At 41.5% G+C, this 26,110-nt stretch overlaps 2 protein-coding genes across 3 annotated transcripts; both read left to right on the top strand.

Moving 5' to 3' along the window:
- Positions 1–672: 672 nt before the first annotated feature.
- RPL26L1 (ribosomal protein L26 like 1) lies at positions 673–8,221 on the top strand. The gene is made up of 4 exons (XM_048490903.1): positions 673–806; positions 3,072–3,244; positions 5,227–5,367; positions 8,047–8,221. The coding sequence occupies exons 2-4, from the start codon at positions 3,077–3,079 to the stop codon at positions 8,173–8,175; spliced, it is 438 nt and encodes a 145-aa protein (XP_048346860.1). The 5' UTR covers positions 673–806; positions 3,072–3,076; the 3' UTR covers positions 8,176–8,221.
- A 2,649-nt stretch (positions 8,222–10,870) lies between these two features.
- ATP6V0E1 (ATPase H+ transporting V0 subunit e1) lies at positions 10,871–23,296 on the top strand. 2 transcript variants are annotated; one of them, XM_048490039.1, is made up of 4 exons: positions 10,871–11,055; positions 13,552–13,599; positions 21,061–21,172; positions 22,932–23,296. In XM_048490039.1, the coding sequence occupies exons 1-3, from the start codon at positions 10,952–10,954 to the stop codon at positions 21,152–21,154; spliced, it is 246 nt and encodes an 81-aa protein (XP_048345996.1). In that variant the 5' UTR covers positions 10,871–10,951; the 3' UTR covers positions 21,155–21,172; positions 22,932–23,296. The 2 variants fall into 2 exon arrangements, with proteins under 2 accessions (XP_048345996.1, XP_048345994.1); XM_048490037.1 differs by having other exon boundaries at positions 10,873–11,055; positions 21,061–21,176.
- Positions 23,297–26,110: the final 2,814 nt, after the last annotated feature.

The following is a 26,110-nucleotide window of genomic DNA, read 5'->3' as shown; positions in this document are numbered from 1 at the left end:
TTGTTATTCTTGATCTTCCACATGCGAGTTGCCAAAACCAGGATGGGAAATTCCTGGAGATTTAGGGGTGGAGGAGGGGAGGGTGGGGTTTGTGGAAAGGAGAATGTCATAGCCTCCACCTTCCAAAGCAGTTGTTTTCTCCAGTGAAACTGATCTCAATAGTCTGAAAATGACTTGTAAGTCTGGGAGATCTGCAGGTCCCTCCTGGAGGCATAGCCAACATGCACATTCTCAGTGTCTCTAATTCACTGGGCTTAAGAAAACTGCATCAAAATGAGAAAAGGAGACAACAACTCGAGTTTAAAGCTAGAGTAGCAGGATCTGGATAGCCCCAGATATTAGAAAGAAGGACTGGCCCTAGTTAGAATTTGGATAGGTGATTTCTAAGGACTATCAGAGTTGTGATATGGAGATTCGCAGTGGCAAACCATCTCTGAGCGTCTCTTGCATGAAAACCCTATGAAATCGCCATAAATCGGCTGGGATTTGATGATACCGAAAAGAAAACAAAAAAACCCGAGAAGCAGCCCAGGACAGCCTTGTTAGGCGGATCAGTCGGTGTTAACCCTCCACCTGCAGGAGGGTATTCATTCATTTTTACTCAGTCGTGTTAACATCCATCCGCGCTGTCAGCCAGCCCGATCGCAAAGAGCAGCACTCGCGCAAAACAACAGCCTGCAGTTCCCACTAAAGGGCGCACGATGGCGATGCGGCGCCTAGACCTCTCGCGAGACTTGAAGTCTCGGGCGTGCGGGCGGAAGCGCGTCATCTCTCTTTCCGGGCGGCCATTGCGGAGGTAGCTGCTGGTAAGAGTGGGGAGAGTTTCGGGCAGTTTGCAATCCGGTGTAATCTGTTCGTCGCATGGTCGATACCCGGCTGTAGCGTGCAGGGGAGCCCAGGGGGGAGTTGGCCTCAATCGGTGCCACCTTCATTTGTGCTGGGGGGAAAGTGCGGTCGACTTTTTCCTGCCGGTCTTGATCTGCATTGGCCTCTTTTCTGGCTTAGGAATTCTGAGCCTTCCGATACTTAGCAGTGAAGTCCTTGATCTCCTAATACTGTGTGAGGTGGAGGGGAATGATTTTTTTAAAGGCTGCTGGTAGAACTTCTTGGCCAGGTTGACTCGGGGTCTCTGCTTTGGGTGGCTTCTTAGTTTAGCAGTCGAGTAATTCCTGTGTCTTTGGCTGCTCGTTCCTTGCATGTACTTCACGGTATGGTTTCCTGTAGCACACTTTATGGCCTTGCTGCTGTATCGAATGAATATTTTGCAACATGCTTTTTCTGACATTCACTTAGATATTGTATTGACTGTCACTGAGCCAGTCAATACAGCGTTTCATTCAAAGTGATTGTATTCCTGATCCCAGGGGAGTAATAGAGAATATAGAGTATCAAAATTTGACATTTCTGAATCGTGTTGGCCTGTGGGGAAAGACAGAAAGCCCTTTTACTGTGCTGCTGATAACCTATCTATAATTAGGATAGGTGCTCGAAAATAGTATTGAATGACGGCTAGACTTCATAATTGCAGAGAGTACCTTGCAATTAGAATGTTTATTAAACTTGGAAAGTAAGGTGGTATTGGTACTGCTAAGCTATTACATGCTTAAAGTCCCCTGTACATCATGGAGCTGATGGAAATTGTAGTCCATGAACATCTGGAGAGCCACAGGTTGCAGACCCCTGTTCTAGATCTGGCCACAAGTTCTGAAATGAAGTCAAAATCCACTCTGGGTAAGATCTGTGAATATTAAGCACATGCATAGATGACATGAAACAGCATGTGTAACTGTGGGATTGCTTAATGATGTACAGGGCACTTTAAGCACATAATAGCTTAGCAATACCAATACGGCCATGGTGGCAGGGACTTATGGGAATTGTATTCCATGAACATCTGGAGAGCTGCAGGTTGCAGACCCCGATCTAGAATTACTGTCGAACATCAGTGTTGTGTAGAGTAGGTGCTCTCAAATTTTAGCAGCCTGATTTCCCCTTCTCCATTCCTGTGCCGTGCACCCCTTTTTCAAAGTGTTTGTAGTGACCTGTGAGCTTCCAGTGGATATTGCCTTCCTCTTGTGAGCTCTGAATAATATAGTGCGAACCAGATGAACTCCACTTTAAAAACTCTTTTGAAGAAAAAAATGGCTATTGGCTACCAATTCAGCTCCCAGTGCTCAGCTTATTCTGCTGGACCACAACTCAGGATGCCCAGATGCAGGTTCTAATTTGTCTCACCCTTTCACAAGAAGAGCTGTTACACTGGAGAAAGCAAAAAGCTTCCTTGTCATTTAAGAACTTCTAGCTACAGACTAGCTGAATAGGGGTAGGAAATGCCTGGAAATGCTTTCTGAATTAGGAAAGAACCAGCATCATATAAAATGGGAGCTTTTGATACTCCATTTAAAACTTTGGTTGACTGCTTGTCAGTGGGTGCAGAGTGGCAACTCACCATAGGATGCGGATTCCTTTGCACTGGGAAATGGAGTGGAAACTTGTTCAGTTTTACACTGAAACTAAGACTGCATTTGCCTAGTGATGCTCCATCAATCAGAGTTCCTATGTTGCTTTCTGGTTCATATTTTGAGATAATGTTAAAGTTGGGTGGCTGTACGTGGTAGCAGCTCAGGGAGCTCCTGCCCCTATTTCTTGAAAACTGGGTGGCCTCTGTTTTCATTTTTGTCAAGTGGGTGAGTCCCAGGTGGATTCTGCATGGGCCAAAAGAAGCAGTGTGAAGAAGCAGTTTACACCATTTTCACACCGCTGCTTTTTGCCCATGCGGAATATGCCACAAACCTGCGGGAGAGCCTTTGAGATTTTAATGAATAGTTGCCATCATGTAACTGACAGATTGCACCTGGTTTGTTTTTTTATTTGCTTGCTTTCAGTATGAAAATGTGTGCATTTTTTCAAGGTTACAAGAACAGTGTTTTCATTAGACATTTGGAAATCATTCCCTTAGTGGCTCAGGTACAAGTGTTGAATGGATGCAAGTGTATAATACCCACTTAACTTCTATACCGGCTTAATTTCTAGGAGATACACACATGGCTTTGTCTTTTGTCTTGCTGCAGGCAAAATGAAGTTCAATCCGTTTGTGACCTCAGACCGCAGCAAGAATCGCAAACGGCACTTTAATGCACCATCTCACATTCGCAGAAAGATCATGTCTTCTCCTCTGTCCAAGGAATTGAGGCAGAAGTACAATGTTCGTTCCATGCCCATTCGAAAGGATGATGAAGTCCAGGTATTTGTTTTGATTATAATATTCCATTAATAATTTATTTAAACGTTATTTATAATCTGCCTTTTCCAGTGAGACTCAATGTGGGTTACGCGAGATAAGTCAATACAGTAAATAGGATGGGACATTCAATAAATAGTGCATCAGATGTGGACTGCAGAAATCTGAGAGCTGAAATGAAACATAAATGATGCAGAATTATAGAGTAAGATCCTACTTACAACAGTAGACATTACAAACTATGCACAGGAGTATAGTCCACAGTCTGTAGCCCTTTATTCAAGCATCTTTCTGAGTCATTGTGCTAAAGTTGGCTCTGTGTTTTTTTTTAAAAAAAAGTCCTTGTAAATCATTCTGTTTTGCATAGTTTGTTGGAAGCTAGGAGAGTGGGAGCCTCTGTAACCTCGTAAGCCAGACCATTCCAAAAGGTGAGTGCCACAACATGGGCAGTTTTTTATTTCCCCCATTTGAAGAGTGACACCTGCTCTGATGAATGAAGCTGCTGTGGTGGAGTACAGAGAAGAGATGGTTCTGCAGAGGTGAGGGACCAAGGCCAGTATGAGCTTGGTATACGATAGCCAGCTCCCTAAATTGAGCTCAGTAACTGATGAGCAGCCAGTGAGTGACGGCAGTACTTTGTGTCCTCCATCATCTTTTTTCCATCAAGTCACAACTGACAAGTCACAAATGACACTCCTTCATCACCATCCTGGTATTCCTTGGTAGTCTCCCATCCAAATGCTGACCGAGACCAACCCTGCTTAGCTCTGAGATCTAATCAAATTGGGATAGCCTAGACTATTCCAGTTAGGGCATGCTCCATCTGGCTCCTGATAATAACTGAGTTGTTGTTCTCTTCACCAACTGGAGCCTCCGAGTTGACTTTTGAGGGGAGACATATGTTGAGTTCATTACAGCAGTCTAGTCTCTAGTAAAATGATGTAGACCCAAGTGATCAGATCAGCCATATCAAGGTAAAGAGCCGTCTTCCAGGCTACAGGAAGTTGGACTAAAAAATGTTTGACAGCTACATTAACTTTCTTTCCCAGCAGTAATGTTATATTCAGTATGACCCCAAGGCTTTTAACTGAGTCATCAGTAAATGTGCTTTTTCATCTTTAAAAAATTATAAAAACCTGCAAGAAAAACAAACTGTACATTTAGGTGGTATTCAAGTCACATAAGCCTAGTGTAACCAGATGTGACCTGTACAACATGAGAAGCTGAAAGTAATAGTTAACTTCTATGAATATATCTGTTATGGCAAAAATAGCCCCGTACTTTAGTTGTGGTATGCTTAAATGAAAGCAAACTCGCTCTAATTTATACCACCATAAATACCGTAAATTCACCATACAGCTTCTTATGTGATGCAGCACCCATCTTTTTGGGTTAGCAGGCTCTTCATTGTTGGGTGAAGTGGTTTTGGCAGATGTCATTCATCCTGTCACACTCTTCAGTGTGTGTGTTTGAAATCTGCTGGAGATTTTGTCAAAAGACTTTCACAGCTGGAATCAACTGGCTGTGGTCTGGTAGTTTTTGCTCCTAATATATCACCTGCATCTATAGCTGGCATCTTCAGAGGCTTGTCAAAGTAAGGTATTTTTTCTTTTCCTTGGCCACTCCATGCCTCTGAAGATGACTGCCATAGATGTTGGCAAAATGTTAGGAGCGAATGTTAGGAGCAGCCATCCCTAATATTTTAAGGTTGACTTCCTGTGAGTGCCTAGAAAGAAAAGTTGCAGGTTGATATGTTGGTTGAATGAATAAAAGTGTAAATCAAGTTTCCCTCAATCTCATTTATTCTAGAAGCCATGTGAAATATGCATATTTTCTGTGGCATCGTACATTTTACTTATACTGCTTGGCATTATATTTTCTGTGATAAGTTCTGTTACAAGGCTTTCATTCTTCACTGTGTCTGTACAGCTCTGGAAATTTCAGTATTGTTGAATGTAACATCTCGTTTGTTTATGTATTTCAAGGTCGTCCGGGGCCATTACAAAGGGCAGCAGATTGGCAAAGTGGTCCAGGTCTATAGAAAGAAGTATGTCATCTACATTGAGCGTGTACAGCGTGAGAAGGCCAATGGCACTACTGTTCATGTGGGCATCCATCCCAGCAAGGTAATATTTGATGCAAAACCGATCTGTTTCCTGGGAGGCTTTCTTATATACCTGAGAGTAATGGAGTAAAATCCAGGTGTCTACAGAAACTTAGTTTAAACACAAATGAAACTGCCTTATACTGGGTCAGACCATTGATTTATCTAGGACGCTATTGTCTACTCAGACTTCCAGTGGCTCTCCTGGGTCTTGGGTAGAGGTCTTTCACATTATCATCTACTTTTTAACAGGAAATGACACTGATTGAATCTTTAGATCCTTTGTATTGTTGAAGGCTTTCACGGTCGGATTCAACTGGTCCTGGTGGGTTTTCCACGTCTAATAGGCCACGTGATCCACCAGACCACGGCCACACAGTGCAGAAAACCCACCAGAACCACTTTAGGTCCTTTGTTTGCCAAGCAGAAGCTCTCTCACTGAGTCATGGCTTCTCCCCAAACTTCTTCATATTTCATTGTGCAATGATTATGTAGTCAACACTCATAGGCTCTTCAAAAGGCATTATAGAAGACCAAAAATTTAATAATCCAGTTATATTTTCAAAAGCATAAAATTGTTATATTTTAAAGAATGCAGTTTATAGGAAAGAAATGGTTTCTGTAAAGCAATAGCTAATACCTCCTTCAGGCTCTGTCTAAAGTATTGATCTCCAAATGTATACTACCAATTTTGCAAATCATGTAATAGTTGGTCAGGAAAATTGATGATATTTTTATTAAAGTTTTCATGGTTTAAAGCAGAGGTAGAAATGCCTATTTGATGTTCATGGAACTACTTGAGATGTAGTAGAAATTTTGGGTTAAAATCAGCTGTAACAGCAACAGTTTTGAGTGAGTATGTGTGCGCTGTAATAGAGTGTTTCTTTCCTATATACATTATTTATTTCCAATCAGCAAAACAAAATTAGTCTGATTTGGGTTTATGCAACCTATGGTACATATTTTTGTGGAAATTCCAGAACTGTGTCTTTAACTTTGTTATAGTTCACACATTGGGCATGTTTATCACAACATTAAAGCATATTACGAACTCTTACATTAACTGAGTAGTTGGCTAAGGATGATACAAAGATCAGCATACTGAATAAGTGTAATGTTCATTTTCTTCAAAGGAGAAGCCACATTTCTTGAACTTAGCTTACTTGCAGCAAAATTCAGTGTGTGTATGTTGGAACTTGCTGTATGTTAACAGCCCCATTCTAGCTTTCTGCTTAGCATTATGGGAGCTTCCCTATCGTGAGATCCTGTGCAGTTGCAATAAGTATGTGAACGTAGGAGCCACATGATCTGGGCCACTAAAGTAGGAAGAGCTCAAACTTTAACCCGCACATAATTTCTTCATGTAGGGTCTTATTGGAATGTTGCCATGGGGAAGCAGCTTCTGTATCACTTCTACTACAGCACCACCAAATTCAAGTAGACTGGTTGAGGCTCCATTCACATGAAGCACCATATGTCATAGAAGATTGGGATCTCTACATGTCAGGAATTCCCCCTCCTCCCCCCAGTTTTAAACCATGAGAACAATTTATGTATTTGTAGCTAGTTTTTGTACTTGCACTAGATCAGAATGAAATTCTTGAAAATATATTTGGCTATTGGCCCATGGTATCATAGCTGTAGTTGTCATAATGCGAAAGACCCTTGTAAGTCTGGCACTTCATCCTACTTCTGTACATCTTGACACTTCTAATAGGCCACGTCTGAACAGCTTTGGCAGTGTTCCAGAAGGAAAGGGATAAATCTATGAGCATTATCATTTTTGTCATCATCGTTGCTCATTTTCAGTGAAACAGAAAGAATGAAGTAGTCTGCATTGTAACTAGTTGCTGTTAATTTTTTATGAGAAGCAGGACGGTGTGTTAGACATAGTAGAAGATTAACTGTTTTAAACAAATCATGATAAGATGTGAAACTCACTTAAGTAGCTTTGAACAGGTCATTCTCTTTCATCCTAATACCCTTGAGGTTGTTAGGGAAAGCAGCATATATGTTATCCTCAGTCCTTGGGGGGAAGTGTAGGAGTTTATTCTTTGACTAGACTTAACAATTTAATATCTTGCCACTGCAAGCTTTTATATTAATATGAAACAAAATTAGTTATGCCAATAAACTAGTGGGATTTGTTAACCAAATAGCAAAATCTATTTTGACCTAACGGCCTGTTGTAAATTGAACGGAGGCTAACCAATGGAAACGTGAGCTGTTTGGAGGGATTTGATTAAGTGAGCTTTGACTCACAAAGGCTTTATACCCTAGAATACTTTGGAGGTCTTTAAGAGGCTACTGGACTCTGATTTGGAGTTTAGTGCCCCCATTGCCTTTTGCTAGTATTTTTCAGGATTCCTGCTGAAAGAAAATAAAAAATATTCAAAGATTTCTTAAAAGACGTGTAGAAAATATGATAATTATTTGATTGTGTGGAATGTAATAATGGATGAGTTGGAAAGCTTTCTGTATCCTTCACTATTAATGAGTCCAAAGCTGGCATTATTTAGGCACAGTACTTCACTTCTTTCTTAGCTGCTTAATTTCTCTAATCAAAATAGATGCAGGAATAAACATTTGATGTGTGTGATGCAGTAAAGTTGATCTTTGGGGATTTTTAAATTTACTTTATAGACTGCCTTTCTTCTGAGACTCATGGTGGAATACAAATGCATACTTTTTGTCTCCATAGGTGGTCATCACAAGACTAAAACTGGATAAAGATCGCAAAAAGATCTTGGAACGCAAAGCAAAGTCTCGCCAAGTTGGAAAGGAGAAGGGAAAATACAAGGAAGAAACAATTGAAAAGATGCAAGAATAAAATAGACTTCTTGGTGATTTTCATTAAAATTCCACTAAAATGAAAAGTGTGTATTCTAAATTTTTGGTGTTTTAGCAGAGAAAGGAACAGCTAGCAGCGTGAATGAGATTAAAACGTGGGCTCCAGAAAAATGGCATAATCTGGAGAAGTCTTTGTATCTCTATTCGAGCATAAGTTAGGCAGAGACTGCCGGATCTCCCATGGTAGGAATGCCAGAGAGTGGAAGCCTCCTTGATCTTACTTCTTTAAGCAGACACCTTCACAGCAGAGGTTGCTGGACAGAAAGCTAAATCTCAGTCACTCTTCTGTAGGGAGGACATCCAAGAGTTATGTCTTATGGAAGTGACAGTCAAGAAGCAGGATCCAGCAAACCAGTTAAAATCTTTATAAATTACTAAGTCTGGACACAATAGTGTTGGGAGTTCTTAATCAGCTCATACAGAAAATTGTTGATCTCGTAAAATATTGTACACATAATGTCACTAAAATTGGCTGCCTTGCAAGATTAGTAGGTGGTGTTTTTTTAAAAGGAACCTGAAGAGAAAGTGTGATTCACGCACATGCACACAGACCCAATGATTGGTTGCAAGTGGTTTTTGACATTTCACACAGTAAAATCCAATTGCAAAGTGCATTGTTCAGTGTTTCAAGTGACCCTACTTAGGTAACAGACATATTATTTGTCCTAGGGAAAAGGTGTGTGTGTGTGTGTGATTAAACATATAGCAGGAATTCTTTTGCAGGAAAGAATGGTCACAACTTCTGCAGAGGAAAATGCCTTCCGAAAAGTCTGAGTATGGAGGAGGCAAGGATAAGTTGCATCAGAGGCTTCATAGAAGTTCACGAACTGCAAATATGCCAGCAAAGGTTTCGATGGGTGCTACGGAGAAGGACCACTCTTACAAACAGACAGAAAACAAAGGAGTATATTTTCTTTGTCTTGATTGCTACCTTTCTGTCTTCAGTGAATTGTATATGGAGAAACGTTCAAGATTGGAATCTCATCAGGCTTTTGAGTCAAAGGGGAAAGATTATTGGTTGAGGCATATGAGTTTTACAAAATGCATAGCACTGGGAAGAGGAATAGAACCCCGCCCCCCCACCCGTCCTCCCATACCTTTGAAAGTTAATGGGCAACAGATTCAGAACAGATAATCAGAAGCAAAGGAAATTCACAAAGTAAACTGTCAGTTGATAGAGTTATGGCCATTAAGCGACTAAGGCAATGAAATATCAGAGTTGGAAGAGACCACAAGGGCCATCAAGTCCAATCCCCTGCAATGCAGGAGCACACAATCAAAGCACTCCTGACAGATGGCCATCTAGCCTCACTTAAAAAAACCTCCAAAGAAGGAGACTCCACCACACTCTGAGGTACCGTTGTGCATTCCACTGCCGAACAGCTCTAACTGTCAGGAAGTTTTCCTGGTGTTTAGGTGGAACATCTTTCACCTTGAGCCCATTACTCCTGGTCCTAGTCTCTGGAGCAGCAGAAAACAAGCTTGCTCCCTCACCAACATGACATCCCCTCAAATATCTAAACATGGCAATCATGTCATCTCTTAACCTCTTCACCAAACATACCCAGCTCACTATCATCGTAGGGCATGGATTGCAGACCTTAGCCCTCCTCTGGACCTGTTTTAGGTTGTCAATATCCTTGAATTGCAGTGCCCAGAACTGTACACAATATTCCAGGTGAGGTCTAACCAATGCAGAATAGAGAGGTACAATTACACCTCTTGATCTAGACACTATACTACTATTGATACAGCCCAGAATTGCATTGGCTGTTTTGACCGCTGCATCACACTGCTGACTCATGTTCAGTTTGTGGTCTACTAAGACTCCCAGATCCCTTTTGCATGCAGTTCTCTATTTTGCCCTCTATCCCATCATCCAAGTCAATTAAAATATTGAATAGCACTAGGCCCAGGACAGAACCCTGTGGCACCCCACTAATCAGTGGAGAGCCAGTGTGGTAAGAGAGGTGGAACTCTATTCTGGAGAACCTCATCTACATAAAGTCTGCTGTGTGGCCTAGGGCTAGTCACAGTTCTTTCAGCCTAGCAATGGCAAACTACCTCTGAACATCTCTTATCAAGAAATCCCCAAGGGGTTGCCGTTTCTTCAGACTTCTTAAACGTGCCTATTATCAATAGCTACTAGCCATAGTCTGGCATTAGACATAAATACACTAGGAGGCAACATAAGATCTCGTGTTTTGTGTACAGGGCAACTGCTTGGCCACTGTTGAAATGGGCTGCTGGACTACATGGCCCACTGTTCTGGTCTTACGTAAAACTTAATTATAGGGCATATTTCCCGGCAAGTTAAAAGAGGGACATCCCGCTCTTAGGAATGGAATTCAGAGCCAGGCATCGGTCCACCTAAAGCCCTCCTCAAGACAGATTCCCAACAGGGGAGAAGGGATAAGACGTGTTTATCGAAAACATATATTTTGCAAAGGTGCAGAACAAGGCCTAGACTCTAGAGAGCATGGAGCCCAGCATTGCACTTGGCGGCATAAACAGGGGCGGAAGGCGTCCTTCGCATCTCGAATAAAGGACGCATGCGCACCCATTCTCGTGTTCGGCTCCGCCCCGACTCCGCTCACTGTCGAAGGGGATTGGTGGGACCCTCCACCCTCTTAGTCACACGGCTGTGTTGTGAGGATACTGATTGGATAAGGTTCCGAGGAGGCGTGGTTTGCAGGGAGGTATACGGAGAGGCCATTGTGGTGGGCCAGAGCTGGCCGAGAGAGAAGGACGCGGCCATGGCGTACAGCGGCCTTGCGGTGCCCATCACGGTCATGACGGTGTTCTGGGGGGTGGTCGGTGGGGTCCTCCCGTGGCTCGTGCCTAAAGGGCCTAACAGAGGGTAAGTGATAGGAGCGGCGGTGGGAAGGAAGGAAGGGAGCGTCACGTCTGCACCGGGAAGGGGGATGGGGTGGGGGCTCCCCCTAAGCCTCCCCCCTAAATCTCCCCCATTTCGCCTGCGGTGGAAATTCTCGAGTGTTCTGCTTTATTTTCTGCCTATTGGGAATCATCAGTCTCCGTCGCCCGGGTTTGCAGACCGTTGAGAACCACCTAAAACCATGTTTTGCGGAACCTTCTGCTGCTGCCATCATTTGTAGTCGAGCTCTGAGCCTTGTTTGTCGATTCCATTTAATCTATAGCCCCCTCCCCTTCCCCTTTCTCACGACTGCGCCAGATTTATCTCTGTGCGGCACTTAAAACTCTGCCTGCGAAATGTTAATTCAAAATCGTAATGCCTGGGATGGTCCTGGGAATAGTTTTCCTAGGATTTGCGTGCATCGTGTGCATTACAGATCCATTGTAGTGTACGCAGTGCGTGCTGGTTACATGCGCTCTGTTTCTTGTGAGCAACGGTTGGGTCGGGTGGTTGATGAAGGGTCTCTCTCAAGTAGGAGTGTTTAAGTTTGGTCATGTGGTTGCCAAAGCTTTGTAGAATCAGACGGAAAGTATCCATGTCTTGTGATGATTTCTCTTTCCTGTCTGCTCAGCGTGTAATTTTTTTCCTTCTGATCATGAGTCCATTAGATGGGTAAAAAAGAGTGGAATTGTCTGACAACTGGATTCTCCACTGTATCTTACTAGTAGTTGTTGTGATCTTCCATGTGGAAATGTTCAATTCAGATCACTTTGTGGTCTGGGGTAACTTCCCCTTTGAAGTATCACCCTCAATGAAGTATCACCCTCAATGTGAGATTCTTTTTCATCCTGTGTCCCTAATCCTGGTGCTAAACCTTACCCCTAGCAGAGTCTGTTCTGATCTTCCTGCTGCAGCTATGAACTAACAACAGGCCTAGTTCATTGTAGAAGTTGTTTCAATTAGAATGAATGTTGTAAATATTGTTTACTTTCTTTGTATATGATCCAGTTGCTTGATCAATATTTTGTACATTCCATGCATTGTTAAAAATAATTATCTTTAAAACTGGGATGCTTTACCACTTGTCTTTAAACTTTCAAATTCTAGGAAAGCTGCCAACTGGACAATTCAAGTGTGTCTGAATCCTTATAAAGGAATTAATTACTATTTAATGTGTGATATTTAAGTAGTATTATGGTAAGAAGGATCTGGGGCAGAACACCATTTATATTTCAAATTATAGGGCAGTAATCTAGCAGTAATCTTGGAATTAACTTCCATAACTGGAGGTCATTGTGAAGGGAATACTAAACAGTATGACCCACGCTTCTGAGACCATTTTTCCATGCAGTGTTGTTAGCTGAATTGAAAAACTGAACTTCTTTACACACTTCATAGCTGGAAATTATTATTCACTTACCTGCCATTTCATTCTCTCCCTTGAAGTTGTTATTCAAGCCTTCACCCTTGTGTAGCTGTACTGACTGTAACCCTAGCTCAGTAGTTCATAGTAAGATGCTTATTTAGATTACCTTTCTGAGAGGGAGAAGGAGATCCCGGACCAACATTTGTAAAGGCTACATGTATAGCCTCTTTGTAGAGCCTCTGTACATTTGTAGAGCCTCTGCCTGAAAACCACTTTTCCCCTTACAGTGTTTAGTGGTTAGTCATTACATGGCCAGTGCATAGGCTTCATGAGCCAGTGGAGGGGAATGGGCCTTAGCAGACTGGGATGTGGTTTCATTGCTGTTGTCTTATAAATGACCCCAGCTGGATACAATTTTGTATGTTAGGTTCTGCCCTGACCTGGATGGTCATCACAACCACTTACGCAGTTTATAATTTACTTTTTTCCTGGCTTGCAAATATTTGGAACTCATTTGAAGACCCAAGTTTTAGGTCTGGAGAGTTCATCAAGTGTGGTTAGCTTGTGTTTCGAGCCTGTTTCTGCAGCTCTCCCCTCCCCACCCCCCAAAAGGAAAAGTTGCAATGTAGAGTATTATGTGCTCAGTACCAAATGCTCCATTTCAGTGGTGTGGTCATAGGATATATGGAGCCACAGAAGGAGTCACAATTATTGCTTCAGAGACTGTGATTGTGGGCTGTGATGGAGAGTTCTGTTTATTACAAACACAGTATTGTACAACCCAAGAAACTGAACTGTGAACCAGGATATGCCCTGCTTAAACATGGGCTCTCTTATGAGTTCACTAGGTGACTTTTGGCCAACTGTTTTTCAGCTTTCATATCTCAGACATGGAGAGAATCCTACTGCCTGCCTTACATAATGTTTGTTAGGGTTACTGAGAATGTATTTGAGCATGTTGAAGTTATAAGTAAATGCTCTTAAAAACAAATATATTGTTCATCCTCAACCTTTACCTGATACATTAAGAAATCATATTCTTTTCTTGTCCCCTGTGCTAGTTTGTAAATATTTATTACATTTTGTCACCACTTTCTCCTTGCTTTTTCCTACAGTATTATCAACACAATGCTTGTGACGTGTTCTGTTTGCTGCTACCTCTTGTAAGTATCAGTATTTCTCCTTTCAGTTGAGACATGGCCAGATTGTGATGTTACAGGGCTAGAATTGTTTGGGGATACATGTGGGAAAAACCACTGATAGTCTTAAATTCACAATTGATTGGCATAACATACATGTACATACTTAGCCTCCAACTTCTTCTCATACTCTTGCTTCTGATAGTCATTAGGCTGCATCCCATGACCTATCAGTAGAAAGTGCAGACAATTGCTGATATTTTCAGTTTTCCCTGCCTCTAGAAGTTGTTTCTGAATTTGGATAGCTTGTTCTTAGAGTAATAGTCACATGGGTCAGGAGGCTGCACTTTATGTGGGAGGAGGGCAAAATCACTCCCTTCTGCCTCTTCTTTGAGCAGAGAACCCATGACAGAACAGAAATTAGAGAACAATCTCACACCTACCCTACCCCCACTGCAAGCTTGTTGATCAACATGGATCCATGTGGTTCTTGTAAAGTCAGAAATTCTGCTTGGGAAAGCTGGGGGGATCTGCAGATTTTGTTCTGGAGCCAACCATTTGTTCCTAGATTACTTGTGATTGTTTGAAGTTGTTCTGTGAAAGGTTTCTTTGGAAGAATTGATTATATGTGTTTGTCCAACAAGATGCAGTAATTGACCGCAGTGCATCTTTCTAATGTTTTGTGGTGTTGATACAGAATTAATTAATTAATGGATGCATTTATAATATGCTGTATTGCCTAATTTTCAAAATTCCCTGAATAGCTTCCTCTTTTTTCCTTAAAAATGTATTTCAGTCATTGCAGGTTCTTGTAGTCTTCCTTTAAAATTGAATCTTTCAGTGTATCACTGTAGAATAATGTAGATCATTGTTCTACAAAATCCAACAGTAAATTTAAAAAATGTAACAAGACCTCTGGCCTAAATTTGCTAGCTAGACTTCTAGGTCATTCAAATAAGTTGCTCAATCAGATTGAACCTTATCTACCAGTTGCAAGCTACAAAACTGAAACTGCATTGTATACCAATATTTCTAATTCTCAACATGGCCTGTCAATGAATATTTAAATTTGGAAATTGGGACCATGGACAGATCTTTGTGCAAATTTTAGAAAAGCTCCAGGTTTACAGAAAAATCTGAAATCTTAAAATAGAAAGAAAGAAGGGAGGCAGAGGTCAAATCCCCTAGCATGGTAGAAGCAGCGCCTGTAGGTATGAAGATGACTGCCTTCTTTGGCTGTTGGTAGGCAGCCACGGTCATCATTTTTGTGTTTAAACCTTGATTTCTGTCAATAAAAGGCAGGGGAAAGGGACAAGACAGGGCCTTTTCCAGGGCAGACTCACTGGAGCCAGGCCCAGCAGGAACCATCAGGTGACTTGCTACCATTCAACTTCTGTGACTCACCCAGGCCTGCCTGCCCACTGCTGTTCAATGCCAGCCATCCCAGGAAAGCCAGTGTGAAATAGTGATTAGGGATCGGAGACCCTAGCTCAAATACTCACTCTGCCATGGAAGCTCACTTGGGTCAGTCACACACTCTCAGCCTAAAATATTTGACAGGATTGTTGTGAGGAGAATAATGGAAGCTTTATTGGGTTCATATTATGGAGAAAGGTAACATATAAATAATATAGCTGAAGATATATAAAAGATAAAAAGTAGGCTTTTTGGTAGATGGGAAGAAGAGAAAAGGAAAAGGATATTGGTGCTGCGGCTAGGAGGGAATTAGGAATAAACGTGGGAAAAGTAGTTGTGGTTTCCCTCAGTGCAGTTGGGTTTGGGCCCAGCAGCTGGCACAAGAGTTTTCACAGCTGCTGGGGAAGAAACTAGGGAAAGATGAGGAAGGCACACATCAAGATGGGTTGGCTGGTGGCTGATAAAGAAACAGAAAAAAGAGAGCCTGTGGGGGACTTTCATGGAAGGAAACAAAGAAATAGTGGGGACTTTGTGCGTCCTTCTTGCATTGTCAGTTTACCTTCACTGTTGCCTACATAAAGTTAGGTTTGAGTATAGTTCACAGTTAACATGTTTAAACAAGATCTGACTTGCTGTAGTCTGAATTTGCCTTAGGGAAGTGACCTTTCTGTTTTCGTTTTGTGCTGGGGCCACCAAGTTTTGTGCAAATACAACTTGCTTGTTTATGGATCAACATGCCAGATCCTGAATGTGACCTAGATGACTTTTAAAATATTTTAAACTGGGATGTCTTGTTTTGTTTTTATTTAAAGCAAATATATGTATTGCTTTTTGCTTTCATTTAAAGCACAGATATATGCATGTAAACAGCTGTTGTTCCTAAACTTTCAGATTCCTGTTGCGTATATTCTTTTGCCATTTTCCTGTTGGATATTTTTCTTTTGAGACCAGGATCCTTTATCCTCCCAAATTTTTTACATTAAAAGCCTTGATAACCAGGCATCAAGTGTTCTGTCTGTCAGAGTGAGGAGATGTATGTTGGTAAGGATTAAGGAGTGGAATGACGATAAGGAGGAGTTCTGAGGTGTGCAAACCCCTGCAACCCTGCTGGGAGAAAGCTTCTCACCTTGTACATAGTTGCAGGTTGGTTTTCCAAAATGAGTATGAAACAAGTGTGGACTGGCTGCAGTGGAGGTGAGAATGTCTGTGGCAGCCCAGCTGTGTGTCCAACCAAACTGCTAGAGCTGAGTGCATCATGAATGAGACTTTCTATTGAAAATGGTCACAGCAAGTCCCTTCAGCACAGAGTGACAAGACTATGGCTTGAATTCAGACTGGAATTTTCACAGGCATCAGGGTCTGTCCATAGGGCATGGATTTCTTGCCTCCCCTGGTGACCTGAAAAACTGCTTTGGATCCAAGTCTGCATCCTGAAAGACAGGCAGAGTCATATGATTGAATCTGTGTGACCTTGGCTTGATTCTAGTTGAGAACACCGCAAGGCCTTATCTAGTGAGCACTGCCACTTAATGAGGTGAGGATCCTGGCTGCATTTTCAAGAGTTAGCCAGCCTATCTTTTTAAGTGCCCAAAGACTAAATGCTATTTTGCTGTGATATCCCTCTTCAGTGACCACTCTGATCTATGTGCATAAATATCTGGACAGTACATCCATTGCTGTATCTAACCTGGCTAGCTAGTTTCATGAATAACTCAATCCTGGAATTTAACACTATTGGCCTAAATGTTTTAATTCAGTCACATGTCTCAGTCATGAAGTCTTGGGCTAGTCAAACATGTTGATAATACTGTTTAAATAATAATACTGTTCCTCCCTCCTGAAAGAGGATTTAAAAATGGAGTTGCTGGACGCCACTCTGCTTATGGTAACCATCATTATGTTTAACCTTAGGTTTACCGCTGCTTTTAATGGTTTTAGCTGTTATATTCTATATGATGGTTTATTGTACACCGCCCAGAGCCCTTCGGGGATGGGGCGGGATAAAAATCGAAAGAAAGAAAGAAAGAAAGAAAGAAAGAAAGAATGAATGAATGAATGAATGAATGAATGAATGAATGAATGAATGAATGAATGAATGAATGAATGAATGAATAAATAAATGAATGAATGAATAAATAAATAAATAAATAAATAAATAAATTTAAGCTGTTGCAAGTAATGCTGTAGGAATAATAAGTCTCAGTACAGTAAAGACAGAGTGAGTCTTCTTGAAAACTTCTAAATATCTTGGCTCTGCTGACTGCTTCATCCTTTTTCATAAATAATCAATCTGTGGAAGTAGCAGCAACAGCATGGAACATGATTTAAGTTGGAGAACTGGGATAAGGTGTCAAAGCTCAAAAGCCCTACAGTAGTTCTCTTACCTCATCTTTTATATGTCTGTAACCACATATTTCATAGGAAGAACCATAGTTGAGTCAGTGATAGGTCAATCAGATTTGCTCCTCTACAGATTCTTTATGGCAGACAACTACTGAGTGTTCTAGTTTTCTGTTCACCTGACTAAATGCTAGTCCTTATTGTAAAACACGTGTAGAATGCAATCATAAGCTATATGATTCCACACACACACATTACTGTGTTTAATAATAAGCCTTTCATCTATAATCCTACTATTTGCTGTAGGTTGGAAATTTAACAGCAGTGAACAATTCAAACTACATGAGAACCCAGGTCAGAGTGCAAACACAGATTTTGTATTCTGAATATGATTTAGTTGGTAGTAGTGCTGTTATAGTCAGCTATAGCCAAACTGTAAATTGTATGTAGGGGTGACATTTTTTCCACAGAAGCTGAGATAAGATCTCAAGTGTTTGTCTCCTCAGTATTCTGTTCTTGGTTTTCAAGGTCTCAGTCTCACGAGGAAGTCAACAAAATCAGAATGGGTACTGATCATTAACAGAATTTCATACTTTCTATACTAATATTCCCACAACATAGCTATATCAATTTCAAAAGCTACTGTGTGGTGACAAATACCCAGGGGATGAATTCTGTATTCAAGGTATTCTTCTGGCTGTATTTCCCCCACAGTTTTGGTCTGAAGTACAGGAAGAATGGTGAAAGGCATAGGAGCACATTGGTGCAAGGAACTCTACAAATGCATAGATCAAACTATTCTTCTGACTGTTTCTGAACATTATTTGTTAAAACTCTGTCATTTAAAAGTTACTGAGTCTGAACTTGAAAGGATCTGTCATATTCTCTGGGCAAGTTATGAGTTATGTGTTTTGAATGCCAGCAACTAGAGAAACTGTGAGAATAATGCTGACAAATAGCATGGGCAGTCTGCTTAATACCTGCAGAAAGAGATAACTGATTGCCTGTAACTGTCCTGTGGTTGCTACCCAAAATACAGTTTAAGAGTACAGTTTAAGAGTACATGTGCTCCAGTTCTAATTTTTGCAGGAAGTAGCTGTCCTTTTATGCATTGATACTCAAAGACTCCGGTGTCAAATGTGGCTCTTTGACATGCCACTTGCAACATGCCTTTTGAGCACAGTTCCTCATGATACCTACCCAGTGAAGTTGGCAGATTTCTAGACTAATTTCATCATCACTGTGAGCCCAAGATATAATTTTTTTCTTTTGAATACACAATACAGCTTGTCTGTGGCAATTACATCAAGATTGTGCTGGGTTAGCATTTGCAGGTGAATAGGGAGATAGCATGGGGAATATCACCATTGAATCCCAGCACATAAAACTTCCAACAGTGTGGAAAAACAGCCCTGGGTTCTTGGAGGTAATTGGATAATGAAAACACAACAGAACACAGTGTTGTGTTTAGGGTGGTGCCCAGGACATGCACAGATAGTGCTTTTTTCTGTTGAAATGTTGGTGGCCACTGCAGAGAGCTTAGCTGCATTGGCCACTGGACCAGGCTAGACTGAGGTGGCACCAGATGCCAGGAGCAAGCTGTGTCTGGTTGTGGCAGCAGCAAATGCTGGGATTGGCTTCTGGGCTTTGACACTGTGGTGATTAATGCCTGGGGCTGCTCCATGTATGGCTGCTGTGACTGCTGATGCCTGGGGCCACCATAGGCCCAGCTGCCATCATGGAGAGTATTGGTTCTGCAGCAGCCCCAGGTGTGTCCACTCCCAAGTCAGGCCAGGCTGAGGTGGCAGATGACATTGGGAGCCCAGCTAGGTCTGGATGCAGCAGTGGCAGGTGCCAGGAGCAAGTCCTGGGCCCATGGTGGCGAACCTATGGCACTCCAGATGTTCATGGACTACAATTCCCATAAGCCCTTGTAGTCCATGAACATCTGGAGTACCATAGGTTCGCCACCATTGTCCTAGGCATACTCACCACAGCAGATGCCTGGGACCACTCTAGGCTCTATGGTAATAGTTGAGTGGGATGGGATTCTTGCAGGGTCCCCCACTGAGCAGTAAGGAGAGAATTGGGTGGTTCCCTCCCCTCATCTGCTGCCCCCTGAGCAATAAAGAGGTTAATTGAATGAATCCCCCTATGAGTCTCCCATCCCCACTGAGCAGTTAGGACGGAAATGGGTGATTCTCACCCCTCCTGCAAATGTCCCCCCCCCCCCCAAGCAGTAAGGAGGTAATTGTTGATTCTCTCCCACTGCAAATATCACTGGTCCCCATTTGTCACTGTCTAATCTAGATACCCCAAATACAGCAATTTGCCTCCAAGCATGAGTTTAAATATGTACAGAACACAGGGAAATACTGCTGGGATTCAAGAAGGGGCTATCTAGTACCACTTTTGCTTTAAAGGCTAGTTTTCACAGAGAAAACTAGAAACTATTATGTTTAGTACTTGCTTTTAGGCCAGCTAATCTCTCTTATCAAAAATTTAAAAGTAATAGAAAAATAAAACATTAAAAAAATTAATCCCATATCTCTTGTTTGTTGCTGCTATGGCCGTTCGTTTAGCTGACCTGCTGCACGCATCCAGGTTTGTGTGGAATTTTCCATGACTGCCTAAGCATTCTGCATTTGTAGCAGCTCTCATTACAAAGCTGCTTTCTCCTTCCAAAGCATTCTAGAAATAGCAGTTAGATATGCCTGTGTGTTTACAACATGTTTTGTATAGCTCAGTTCTAACTCTACAAATTTTGGGGGATCCTTAAATTCTTCTTGTATTTACAGTTGTTAACAAACCAGATATGTTATACAAATATGTTTCCTTTTCCTGTTTTTTTCCCTCACACTGCTCAATGTGTCTTATTCTAGCTTCTGCTGGGTTAGTGTATAAATGCATTGAGAGATCCATAGGTATATTTTGTAAGATGAATATTGTTATTAGCTTTACACTATGGTGATGCTACAGCTCAGTGGTAGAACTTCTCCTTTATATGCAGGTCTACTCCAGTTAAAACAGGCAGGTGATAGACCTTTCCCTGAGACTGTAAAAAGCTGGCACCAGAAAGACTGACCTTGATAGACCAGTGATCTGACTCAGTTTAATGTGTACATAGATAGTGGGTTTTGTGCTTTAGGATCTTTCAAAGATATCTAGTCAGGACATTTAAACCTTTTGGGTATAAATGACAGTGTAAAAGATGGATAAAATAACAGTGTTTTCTTCCTAGTTATTCTCTTCAGTACTAAGGTATAAAACTGCTAGCTGTGTCTACATTCGAAAATTTAATTATAAAATTAATAATCCATACATACACAAAACAAGACCCAACTCTGCAGAAGCTAGAACTAGAACATGTATTATAGCTGTCTTAGTGATTTTATTGCTATGCTGCCTTTTTGAAGGCTTGCTAATGTTAGAAGAAAAGCTAATGATGTCCTGGATCATTGTTATGAAAAATGGAAGAGCCAGTGTTGAACTGAAACATGAGAATCACCTGAAATGAAGTGTGGCCGTTTCTAGTTCTGCTGTTCCTTGCACTTGGAAAGATAGCCAGAAAGGTCTGAGCATCTCTGCTTGTTGTGGAAACGTCATTTTAAAATAATTTATTTTACTGTAAGCTTTATTCAGTTGTAATTGTTCAATCTCTGTTCTTTCAATATTTGTAGCATCTTAGCTGTGAATCTGTTCCCTGAACAATGTGTTTTTGTCTTGTAGTTGGTTGATTGCAATCCTGGCTCAGCTCAACCCTCTATTTGGACCACAGCTAAACCATGACGTGATCTGGTATCTCAACTATCACTGGCACTGACAGTCTGCTTCTTCTACAGTGGGTAAATATTCTTAACTTCTGAGGACTTTTTAATCATCTACCATGTACCAGCAGCTCATACTTTAGCATTTTGAGTTCAGGATGTTTAATTCGAGGGAAGAAACCAATTTTGTTGTTGTTGCAAAAGACTGCGAAAAAGGGGGAAAAATCCTTATGCTGATCTTGCTGTGCCCATTGCTTTATCTGCTGCTTTGATGGGCTTGGAAATCCTCCCCAAAGTTGATGACTGCAATTGCTGGGCATTTACGTAAGAGATCAACTAATTTTAGGTGTAGTTAAAGAGTTTGGAAAGTTGTGATCAGTGGCTGAGATGGCATGAGGAGAACAGGTCTGCAAGAGTAAGGAGATAAGGACCACAGGGCCAGAGGTGGAATTAACAGTAACTGCCAGCACATATACATCCTTTCAGTTAGCATTTTTCAAAACTGAACAGATTAATCCCAAGGATTGCTCTTAAATTGCATTGCTATATTTTTTAGGCCCGCTAGTGGTCTGTGATCTTAATGTTAACCTCTCCTTATAAATCATCTTTTCTGTTTTTTTTTACTTAAGTACTGATGAACTTACAGGTTATACAAGACTACTAGCAACATGGTCCCTTTTGTTTAAAGAACTGCTGAAGAGTTCTTAATTTCAAATTAGCTTAGGAGAACTGTGATGAATGAACTATAGGGCTTACCAGGAATGCAGAACTGGTAGCCTTTTGTCTACAAAACTAGTTTCATTTGTGTGGTTGCTTGAAATGAGTTGCAGTTATTTCTAAGCAAGAGCATGGCAGCGCTGACTGTTACCTTCCATCCAGGTGCTGTCATACTCCTGGAGTAAAAATGAGCATGTCTCATAAATGAAGACTATGATTTATACTGCCTCCATTTCTTAGCAGACAAGACAGGTTTGCAAATAAAGCATCTTGTGCAAGACATGCATAGAATTAGAATATATACTATTTAAACTCTAGCACAGTCTCTGGACATTGCTAGAATGGAAGCATGTCACAACTGAGGCACATCAGTGTGTTGGGCTTGAAATAGAGACACTTTTGTGTGGACAGTTGCAGCAATGGCTAGCATGATCACGTTGATTTCTGTAATGATAGTCAGCAGTTCAAAAAGCCCCTGCCTGCCTTATCTTGTAAATCTAACTTCTCCTTAACTATGATTTCCATTTTTTAAAAAATGATGAATTGCCTTTATATAATGACATATATAGTTTTATTACTTGCTATTAAGCACCCTTGTTTCCGAGATGCAGGCGTATTTTAAGCATGGAAGGCAGCAGAAGTTCACTACAAAGTGAGGCTTCAAGGGCAACAAAGCAATGACCCTGGCTAAATTTATTGCAGTGCTTTTTGTCAAGTAGCAACCTTGACTTGGAAGTGGAAGGGCTGGGGCATGTCTAACAAACCAGGAGACTAGAATTTACTTGGGGAGCACTCTTAGTTGAAAGTAATATTCTGACTCCAGGTACTCAGTTTCCACTCTATCCTAACTTTGTTTAAAAATGCTAGTGGACTTTCGTTGACTGCTTTGTATAGATTTATAACAGCATTATCACAATCTGACCAGGGCTTAGGCAGGAGTGTTGAAAGCAAGCAGTGTATTTAAATCAGTTGGACCTACTGGGTTTAATATGAAACTTTTTCTAGAAGAGCTGTGGTGGCCTGCATATGCTCCTCTCTGCCACCCACCTAATTAGAAGGGATAGGTAAATAACTGAATTTCCTCTGAAAGAAACTAAACCACTTTTTGCTTTGCAGGCTCTGAATCTGTAATGCTCCAATGATCCAAAGGTGCCTTTAATGTACACTGAACCATCCAAGACTACTTTAATGCCTTACTACTTAATCTGTTCCAAAGAAACCTGCTTAAAGCACCTCCTGTTTTTTACATCTCTGAAAGTGCCTGTCAAATACTATGTACCTCTTCAGTATACTTTTGTACATTGTTATGAAGAAACATCCCATCTTTTCCCCTTCTTGAACAAGGGCAGCTGAAATGAAACACTGTCTTACTCCAGATGTTTGCCTTCAAATCTTGAGACTGTTGTATCCTAAAAATACATGGTTGCTTATGAAGATGGGAGATTATATTTCAAATTGGAATAAAAATTGTTCCTCCTCAATGTCATCTGGCTTTTTAAATAATTTATAAATAGTATGTAAACTTACTATTGTTTGGAAAGGATGTGTCCATTTAGAATAACACAGGCTTATCCACTGGAATGTGGCAATGAAATCCTAAAGTTACATGACAAGTATGGAGGAACAGGTATATGATGATTGAGCTGGGAAAAGATGTTAGAGTCTGAATTTAACTAGTTGGCCAAGTTGTCAACTGGCCTTGATGGATTACTTACTGGTTTTCCTTTTGTTGGGCTAAGCTCCTTTAATTCCAACTTCTGTGGTAATTGGTCAATAACTGGCAGGGAGGGAAACCTTGAGCCTGTATCCTAACTTCTGGTTGACTTCAGGAAGGAACTGCCAGGTTGTAGGGAAGTTCATAAATATGGCAGCAATTCTGTATCAAGATTCTGATATCAAGGGTAGCTCCTGTAATATTGTGCTATGATGTTCTGACTTGTATCCATTCCCAGGAAGGCAAATATAGAGGCTATAAGTAAAGATTAGCTAGCAAGTAGCCTTTTGTCTGTCCGTCCCCTCCACCCTGCAGTGTTCTGTCTTATTTCTACTTTCCTATAGTATCTGTTCTTTCTGGGATGTATGTTTGGTTAACAAGGTTCTGTTACACCCAGGGGTGTGGATTTCTGGAGATAGTTTGAAAAATTAGCTATGTTTTGCCTAATTCTGTTTAGATGGAGATGAAGCTGGTGCTAATAGACAGTACTGGCAAGGGGTCACAAACACTGAGGGAGGGGGGATAGGAAGATGTACACACACCTTTTTCACATAAACACACGCACACACATATCTGGCTTGCAAAGGGGGCCAAGATCAAAATAATTCATTTTGCTGGTGGCAGCCTGTACTGATGAAGTCCCAAACCATGAGGGGAAGTCCTCACTGTCTGTAAATTTGAAAAGTATTAAAACCTGATCTCCTTGATTCTCAGCCAACTTGGTGAAGTGAAAAGATAAACCCTGTGAGGTGGAATAGAGTGAGGCTGGCTGATAGGTGCTGATCGCCAAATGGGTTTATGACAGCTATGACTCATTCGTTCTAATCCTGCATGGAGTAATTCAGTGACTACTTAGCTTGGTGCTGTCCCTTTGAAGCTTTACCACACCCAGCATCATACTTGTGCTGCAAGAGGTGCCTGCTGTTACAATTTCCAGCATCTGTTTAGTTACTTCTAATGAGACCTGCTGGCTAATATTTAAACTAATATGGAAAATTGCACTTGCAGAAATGTGTATAGAACAGTAGTGTCAATAGCAATGTAATGATGCTGTCAATATAAAATAAGTAAATATACATCAGTTGACATCTCAGTCTGTGGATATAGTTGAGATTACCTAAATGTTTGAACTACTGTGCTTCAAGAACTATTCCTCAAGCTTGGTGTTAATGATTTATTACATTTATATCTAGACTAGAACTTTCATGAAATAATGCATGCTGGTCAACTGTTCTTAAGATACATAAACCATGAATGAATAATAGCCATTTCTGCTGTAATATTGTGAGCCTACAGATTAACCCTTAAAATAACAATATGTGTGTCTTTGGGTACACCCTGTTCAGGATAAAGATGACAGGAGATTTGTGAATTCATCTGCCATTTCCTGGACCGTCTGTTCTAGAATGCTCCACTTGGGTCCAAGTGCTATAACATTATGGCCACTCAGGCCCACGCCTTGGACTATGAAGTCAACACCACAGCAACACGTGTCCTCTTCTGCACTAGGCAGTAGGACCCAAGTGGAGCATTCTAGAACAAAGGCGGTAGAGGAAATGGTGGCTGAATTCACAAATCTCCTGTCATGAACAGGATACAGAAATGCCATTCTGTTGTACTTTTTAATTATGGTTGCAAACAGAATTACTTGAAGACATGCATTGAGGGCGTGAACAGATTCTGGTAAAAAGCATTGATCAAGGAGATACAGGATACTGGATTGTTGAAAGCTCATGCATGCATGCAGGTCACTGACTATGATGCTACCCTTGGATTTCTCAGAGGTCCCATTTTCCCTGTTACATCTTGCGGGCGGGGGGGGGGCGGGGGGAACAGTCCTGTATCACATTAAAGGCTAATAGATTTGTTATGGCATACATTCAAAGAGTTTGACAGCACTAACAGAGCTATCCCTTGGTACAAAAGCCACATGGATGACTAATGGTCTGCCTCAAGGCACAACTATTTGCTCTACCATGATATTTAGTTCCAATTCTCACACCAAATGTGCCTGTTTTCACAAAGAACAAACACAAAAAGGCTAATTAGAAAAGCATCTCTGGTTTATCTCTCTAGTTACAGTTAAGAGTCTCTAGACAGCAATCTACGCTCACCAAGCCCTACGGCTCTTGAAGCACAGTGACGGCATTGTGGGACAAGGTATTGTCATGACCCCTTCGTGGCACGCGATGAATCAAGCCACAAGAGCAGTGCTGAGGATCTTCTTGTATATTTTAAGGGGCTGAGTTTCTAACTTGAGCAGCCAGAAGAGCTGCTCTGAAATGACCTACTTGAACGGCAAAGCAGCCGGGAACTCCAGCACCGATTAGGGCCAATTGAAAAGTGCCGCCCCCCCGCCCTTACCAGCGCTTACTTTCTCTTCCCTCCTCCCCCACCGCTGAATCCCCGTCAGCTGAGACGAGAACATTCTCTTCCTCCTCTCTTCCCCCGCCCTTCGCTTTTCAAGCGGTCACGTGAGAGGGGAGAGCGCATCCTGGGGACGTCGATTGGCTCGCGGTTTCTCGGTCTCTGATTGGTGGCGGCGGCGGCTTCCTAGCTTTCTACCGTCTCTTGGCTTCGG

Source organism: Sphaerodactylus townsendi, linkage group LG03 (assembly GCF_021028975.2).
Source record: "Sphaerodactylus townsendi isolate TG3544 linkage group LG03, MPM_Stown_v2.3, whole genome shotgun sequence".
Lineage (NCBI taxonomy): Eukaryota > Metazoa > Chordata > Lepidosauria > Squamata > Sphaerodactylidae > Sphaerodactylus > Sphaerodactylus townsendi.
Note: the sequence above shows the minus strand (reverse complement) of the source record. Positions and strands in the feature narration are given on the sequence as shown.

Excerpts from the sequence above, each read along its gene's own strand:
- RPL26L1 (XM_048490903.1), top strand. The coding sequence starts at position 3,077 with ATGAAGTTCAATCCGTTTGTGACCTCAGACCGCAGCAAGAATCGCAAA. Across the intron at positions 3,245-5,226 it reads GAAAGGATGATGAAGTCCAG|GTCGTCCGGGGCCATTACAA; the intron begins GTATTTGTTTTG and ends ATGTATTTCAAG. Across the intron at positions 5,368-8,046 it reads TGGGCATCCATCCCAGCAAG|GTGGTCATCACAAGACTAAA; the intron begins GTAATATTTGAT and ends TTGTCTCCATAG.
- ATP6V0E1 (XM_048490039.1), top strand. The coding sequence starts at position 10,952 with ATGGCGTACAGCGGCCTTGCGGTGCCCATCACGGTCATGACGGTGTTC. Across the intron at positions 11,056-13,551 it reads CCTAAAGGGCCTAACAGAGG|TATTATCAACACAATGCTTG; the intron begins GTAAGTGATAGG and ends TTTTTCCTACAG. Across the intron at positions 13,600-21,060 it reads TCTGTTTGCTGCTACCTCTT|TTGGTTGATTGCAATCCTGG; the intron begins GTAAGTATCAGT and ends TTTGTCTTGTAG.